Genomic DNA, 7,261 nt, shown 5'->3' with positions numbered 1-7,261 from the left:
CAGCACTCAAATTTCATTTAGCGAAACTTGCAAAAAATCTCAAGATTCTTGAGAATTGTGGCTTTAAAAAAAAAACGAATCTACTACACTGCTCCTCCCACTATGCGATCCACTTGTTGTCCCACCTGCACCCCGCACCTGCACATGTACATTCATCCGCTTCCCCCCTTGACCTCTGCCCTCTCCTCCCACGAACATCTCCTCCTTACCACAAGCTAAGAGAGGGTTCACCCAAACACAGGAGAGAGAGAGAGAGAGAGAGAGAGAGAGAGAGAGAGGTGCCCGACCCCACGTTCTCCCTCGCTGCATCCCTTTGCTTCACTGCTTCTTCCTCTATCTCTGTCCCCTCCCACTTCTCTCTACAATACCTCTCTCTACAATACCTGGCTGTAGGCCGAACTCTCTCGGGTTCCTCCTGTAGGGACTTGCGCACGCACATGTACACACACAGAGCCTGCCTTGTGTCCTTGCAGGTCCCATGAGCTCCAACGACAACAGCACAGACAAGCGTGCAGAGTCTATATAGAGGGGGAAAGGTCGGCAAGCCGCCGCCCACCTTGAGAGAGAGAGAGGGAGACGTGGGAGAACCATCTGCTACCACCTGCGAGAGAGAGAGAGAGAGCACCAAACACTGTTGGCAGCCCACACGTGTACCTCTTTCCGCTTTCCGTCGATGGCATCTTCAACAGATTCTCTAATTCCCCCATTTGTTGAAAACGACTAGACATACTCCCCTTCCATCTATACATACTCATTCTTCTTAAAAGAAAAGCTCATTACCCTGGGATATTCCTCCCCCTACCCTCTTCCACGTTAGCTACCCCTACACGTCCTCACGCCCTCTCCTGCCTAGTCTCGATCTTGCGTACGCAGGCGCCCAACACCGATGATTGCACGAGTTGGGGGATTTCAGGAGAGGGAATGGGACCTTGCATGTGCACAAAGAGAGAGAGAGAGAGAGAGAGAGAGAGAGAGCGCTCTCAGGTCTTGCAGGGACCTAGGTGCCCACAAAGAGAGAGCGAGAGAACAAGAAGAGGATTTTAACGTCGTATGAAGCTATCTAGAGAGAGAGAGCTATTTGTTGGGCTGCACCTGGAGCGTGGTCACTCGCATGCAACATGGGAAGAGAGAGAGCGCTTCAGTTTTCGAGTCCCCCAGCATCTTTAATTGATTCGCATTAATCTGTTATTTTTTAAAATGGGTACAACATACTCCCCTTCCATCCCGAACATCCCTAATGGCATACTAAAAAAGAATTTCATCCCTAATGGCATACTAAAAAAGAAATTCTGATCTTCATCTTGATCCCCATCGAATCTCCCCCCCCCCCCCCTTCTCCACGTCAGCTTGTGAACCTCGCGAGAGAGAGAAAGATAGAGTTCTGCGCACGCCTGCTTCGCCAGTCCACCTCCGTGGCTCCCTCCCTCAGCCCTACCTGCTCGTCCCAGATCTTCTCTCTCTCTCTCTCTCTCTCTCTCTCTCTCTCTCTCTCGTAGCAAACCCAAAAATCTGCATACGCCTACAATCCCATGCCTCCTGATGGCGCAGGGCAGCTATGAGCACCCTAGCCCAGCCCCCTCCTCCAACCGTCCTGCCTTCTCACCATCACCTGCAGCGAAGTGCACTCTTGGAGCATAACCGTGTTGCATTGCAGACAAAGGAGAGGTTGCAGACCTTGCCTTCTCTCGTCCCTTCCAACAGAACTAGCTCTTCTCGGCGCTGCCAGCCTCGCGACCTCATTCAGTGGGAGAGAAAAAGAGGGAAAACCAAATAATTGAATTGGCAACAGAATGCATGAACTCCACCTGGCCTCGTATTCTTAGCCTTCCACTAAGCTCTTCCCTTTTCCTTCTAAAACTAATAATTGATTTTTTGATTTTCTAGGATTGGGCACCCCATATTACTCCCCTTCCATCTATAGGAGGGTAATTTTTAAACCGAAAAAGATTTGGGCAGATGGTCCTAATCCTATGAGTAGCAGTAAGATAGCAGCATAGGATGGAAATGGCTCAGTCCCTGCTAGCTCGTCGCACTTCTTCGTTTCAGCCCTCACCCATCCAGCAGTTGTCGCGCCTCGCACAGGAGCGCAACGCCATCAACCTTGCAGAAGGTGACGATGCAATATGTGTGTTTGTGTGTGTGTGTGTGTGAGAGAGAGAGAGAGAGAGAGAGAGAGAGAGAGAGAGAGAGAGAGAAAGAAATTTCAGGATTTCCCGATTTTCCTGCACCTGACTATGTGAAACGAGCCGCTATCACTGCTATATCAGCTGACTACATACCTGCATATGAAGCTTTTATCTGTTTTCGTTTCTTATCTTAGATTTTCATTCAATGGTGAAGCCGAGAATTGTTACCGACAAGCCACTAGCGAGACTGTGAAAACACCACAACAATATCGAACTGACCCAAAACAGCAAACACTGGAACTGAAAGAGAAAACACCACATAGTAGTAGACAAGAGACACGGAGTGGCAGAGTCTGAGAAGCATTGGCCCCTCAACTAGGCTACCCTTCTCGATTTCTTTATTTCATTAGACTGAAGCGTAGTTTGCCTCTGAGTCATCATAGAGTCGCAGTCCTTGGGGCTGATCCGTGCTTCAGTGGCACCCTTGTCCTCACTGTTACAGGCACGGCTCCAAAAGCACACCCAAAAACGGCTTTTAACAAGGTGAGGAGTCACGATGGCCTGCAGAGATGATTAGTAAATTTTTGTGAAACAAAACACCCCTCAGAAAATAAATATTTTCTCAAATAAGGATTGATGCTTCCTGCAGAGGTCACCCTCTATAACATAGGGTTTTTAACCAAGGGCAGGATATTGAATGGTGCAATGATTAGATTAGCTTTTAGGTAGAATGGTAAAGATTAAATTATTTCATTGTCGAAGGAAGGTTCATGTGCAGATAATTGTCAGGCTGGAAGAATGTAACTAGATGTGCAATTAAGTTGGATACCTATGGTCTCTTTGAGTCCAAAGCTCATGCAACTAAGCTTTAGAATATAACCAAATTACACGTTTATAATTTCTAGCAGATAATTGGCTGAAAAGTATGGTCAAGGTATTCTATCTTGCGACTGTTTAAAGATTAATAGATCCCTCTCAATCCAGCTGAGAGAATGCTTTCTTCAAAGGCAGAAATAAATCTAACCCTAAACATGAAAATTAAAATGTGGAATTTAGATGCGAGAGAGAGGCCTTCAAAGATTGACAGAGCTGGTATGGGGGATGTTTGTTTTTCTCTCAAGACAATGCAACATAGCAAAGCAGACATTCCAAAGATAATGCAATGAGATATGATGTCATGGCATTGTACCAGCCAATGCAAGCCTCCAAGCCAACAACCTTCTTCACAACTCCTTGCAGGCTGACTAGAACAGATTTTGTTCGATTATTGCCTGTCATGATGACCTTGGTTTGGTGCGGCAGCACAGACGACTCCTCATCAAAGCCCTCGTCCTCGCACCCCCTGAGCACATCACCCCTTCCTCACTTTCACCACCTCCTTGCCCATACATAGCTCTTTCCCTTGATCGCACCTCCCTCCATCTCCATCTCTGTGCCCATCTCCATCATCTTTAAATCAAGTGCCCTTCTTAACAAGAGCTCCCAATATATCTCTCCAGATTGTTTATATTAGCATTGATTAAGCCCCCCGTGGCCACTAGAATATATTTTTCGATTGGATTGAGATGAAATTAAGAATCTATAATTTGTCTGAATTGGGAAGCGCACAATACAGAATTGGCTTTGTATGATGATGATCTTGGTCTACAAGAATAAAAAAGAAAAAGCTGAGCAGCTCAAAGACATCAAATAAGGTACAAGGAGAGGTAGTCTAATAAGTGTGTGTGCGAGCGTGTATGTGAGTGGGGGCGAGAGAGAGAGAGAGAGAGAGAGAGAGAGAGAGAGAGAGAGAGAGATCTAGCAAGGCAAGACGCATAATACCATGGGATAGAGAAGACGACACAATGTGAGACTGCGTGCAAATATCCTCTTGACTGCTGCAAGCATACATGCTACTTAAAACATGTAAAACGAGCGATTGCACTCTTTGAATAACCACCTGAGGATCATTGGTGGCCAAAAAGAAAGGCGACCCAGTATGAAAAACAGCCTCACAACCATGGACAGCAGCATCAAAGGATCCTTCTTCCAGTAAGTCAGCTTTGAGAAGCTTGATTCTTTCCTGTGCCTTTGGCAAGGCCATCAAGTGGGCAGTCTTAACCACGTTTCTGCAAACAGAGGTCGAAAGAGATTACCACACAGAGTAATGGAAACAGAGGGTAATGCAGGGAAGTGGAGGCTTTACCAGGATCTCGGACAGAAGCACGAACGGTGTACCCACTCTCGAGCAGGAGCTTCACAACCCAAGATGCAATGAAACCAGAAGCTCCTGTCACACACACTACCTTCTACATTCCTCTTCAGTGTATGGTCATGTGTGTAATAAAGCTTGAAAAGATTTAAAGATTTTTACTGAGCAAGAATGTAGGATTTGAGACAGGTGCATGCTGGAGAGAGAGGGCGTGTGGATATGTGTGCGTGTGTGTGTGTAGCGAAGCGAGAGCTTGCACTGTGGCAGACAGATCTAGGCAATGCCGAGGAGAGAGAAAATGAAGGCTTCTTGTGAGAGATTGAAAGAGTGAAAAGCTGCAACCACTGGCAGACAGCCTCAGGTGATAGTGACATAAACTCGCACGCCTTCTCCAGAGCGTTAATGCACTCCTCAGCAGGCTGCCCTTGTTTCCTCCTCTATCGCATCGAGTCATGTCGTCCTGCAGCCCCCGCCTTCACACAAAGCCCACTGGCCGTCCACGTGGATGCCATCCGTCAAAGGACGCCCAACCCGGCCCAACACTAAGGCCTTTCTTGAGCAGGCCAAAAAGTAAAGAAAAGAGGATTGGGTCCTACCAAGCTAAACTTCTTTCACACTTTAAAGCCTTTGAAACATTTGGTTTCTCTGCAATTTTGAGAATGGATGGATGATCAGCCCACAGTTCCAAGGGGTTTTACAAAAGCACTTATTTTCAACGCCAATTCGCAATCTTTGCTTGCATTAAGAAAAGGCATGGTGTGTGGAGAGAGATCACACAAGGTTTAGACACTTTCAATGTTTCACACTTCCAAACTTACAGCTCCTTAATGATCCACTTTCTCCCATCCTATGACGCATCAGAGATGCCTTCTTCGAATGGCCAAATAGTCTGAATGATGCCAATGGAGTCCTTGCTAACAGCTTGAGTGTCTGTGTGGGAAATTTGATCAAAGATTCCGCGAGGAATACTACAAAATTTTATTTCTAGAGAAACCCATCCAGACAAATATCCTTCTATCTTTGCCATGCCCCATTTGCTCAAAGCAGACTTAATCAACAATTTAAGGAACAATCAAAGATGAAAAAACATTTGTTTAAGGAAGGCACAAAACCTAGCAAAGCTTCACACTGATGGAAGTAAAGCTCAATGCACATGCCAGCCTCCTGCCAAAAACCCAAACTCAAGCATGCCTTCAATCCAAGGCTGATAATGCGGCTCGTTAGAGCTTCTCAGCATCCACTACGTGCTTGGAAGAAGTGATGACATAGATGATAGGACTAAAGGTTCTCTACCTGCATAGGGAATCTCATTGATGCCATTTGGAAAATCCCATCTTTCCCTTAAAAACAAAGCTTTTTAGCTCTTGTTTGTTCCCCCAACAGTGCAGGCACAAGCTTCTGGAGGAGACCTTCATCACGGCGATGAATTGAAGAGCTGGCATAATGTCTGCGCCTTCTGGTTCTTACCTTGGCAAAACGTGAACTTTTGTGGGCAATTCGCAAAGCAGTTTTCCACAAAGCTTGCGGACATGGAGTGATCCGAAGCCACGTGCATAAAAGGTGCTCCATAACTTGGTGGGATAACCCCATGAAAGAAGTTATACCGCAAAGAGAGTGAGGCTAGCTCTCTCATCCCTGCAAAAATGCTGGGAAGAGGGCCTGATAACATGTTGTAGCTTAGGTCTAACGCCACCATCGGGCTCTTCGCAACATGCTTTGGATGTGCCCTCAGCTGGCTCAGCTTATTCATTGACAGATTTAGCTGTTGCAATGTTGGATGAGCCAACATAGCATCACCGACACACCCGATGAATGCATTGTTGCTTACATCGAGCACATTAAGCTGGTTGAGGGTTGCTATGCTTTTGGGTAGCTTGCCAGAAAATTCATTGTTTCTCAAACATGCTGAACATAAGGAGGGTGGTAGCTGCCTTGGGAATGGGCCTGACAACCGGTTGTCGGACGCATCTAGCATTCGTCAGAGACCCAACTTCCGGAGATCAGGGAAGGGCCCACTTAGCTGGTTGCTTTTGAGCCGCAGCTCTGTGAGGTAGGAGAGCTTGTTCAGAAAGGGGGTATTGAGCCCACCAGCTTGTTATGCGCAAGATTAAGGCTTTGAAAGTTGTGAAGCATCAAAATGCTGTCAGGTATGGATCCACTCAAATTGTTGAACGAAAGGTCAAACATCATGGGTTGGGAAAGCATGCCGATAGAAGCAGGGATTTCAGCCCAGAGTGCGTTCCCAGACATGCGCAAGAAGCGCAGACCAGTGAGGCTGCCAAGCCAAGGGAAGAGTACCCCTGCATAGCCAGCATCGTCCAACTGCAAGCTTGTGACTCTTTCATAAGCATCCATCGATGCATTAGGCAAGAACGATGTATGTCCCCCACTTGTGCAGTCTATCCCGCTCTCCAAACCTGCTTGTACATGGGTCTACATTGAAATCCCAACTGCCAACACACGATGTTGCATCGATTGTCGCCGCATCAATGCTGGCTTTCACTTCTTTGAGGGCTTCAATGTCGTTAGGGTCTGTGATGGCACTCACTTGGGTACCACTGTCACAGCTCAAAAGAAGCATCGCCACAACCATGTGGATCCATGTCGATGTGGTGGCAAGATGCAACTCTTTCGCACGCCTTCTCCACAGCGTTAATGCACTCCTCAGCAGGCTGCCCTTGTTTCCTCCTCTATCGCATCGAGTCATGTCGTCCTGCAGCCCCCGCCTTCACACAAAGCCCACTGGCCGTCCACGTGGACGCCATCCGTCAAAGGACGCCCAACCCGGCCCAACACTAAGGCCTTTCTTGAGCAGGCCAAAAATCAAAGTTACTTTATAAGTGCAAAAGTTCAAAGTCAAAGTGTCATCAAACTTGACGCACCAAAGTAGAAGTAGAAAGTTAACGCTTTCGCTTTAGAAAGCTGTCCCGTGTTCGCAAACAAA

The 7,261-nt window shown here is 47.0% G+C and overlaps 1 protein-coding gene and 1 pseudogene across 1 annotated transcript; both read right to left on the bottom strand.

Moving 5' to 3' along the window:
* Window positions 1-1,390: 1,390 nt before the first annotated feature.
* On the bottom strand, window positions 1,391-4,900 carry LOC147418571 (phenylacetaldehyde reductase-like). Its single transcript, XM_086506858.1, has 3 exons — window positions 4,312-4,900; window positions 4,066-4,234; window positions 1,391-2,687 (listed from the first exon to the last, which is right to left on the bottom strand). Exons 2-3 carry the CDS (start codon window positions 4,207-4,209, stop codon window positions 2,502-2,504), a joined length of 330 nt encoding a protein of 109 aa, XP_086362984.1. The 5' UTR covers window positions 4,210-4,234; window positions 4,312-4,900; the 3' UTR covers window positions 1,391-2,501.
* An 831-nt stretch (window positions 4,901-5,731) lies between these two features.
* LOC147418570 (uncharacterized) lies at window positions 5,732-7,004 on the bottom strand (annotated as a pseudogene).
* Window positions 7,005-7,261: the final 257 nt, after the last annotated feature.

This window comes from Adiantum capillus-veneris, chromosome 30 (assembly GCF_014529385.1).
Source record: "Adiantum capillus-veneris isolate H3 chromosome 30, ASM1452938v2, whole genome shotgun sequence".
Taxonomy (NCBI): Eukaryota; Viridiplantae; Streptophyta; class Polypodiopsida; order Polypodiales; family Pteridaceae; genus Adiantum; species Adiantum capillus-veneris.
Note: the sequence above shows the minus strand (reverse complement) of the source record. Positions and strands in the feature narration are given on the sequence as shown.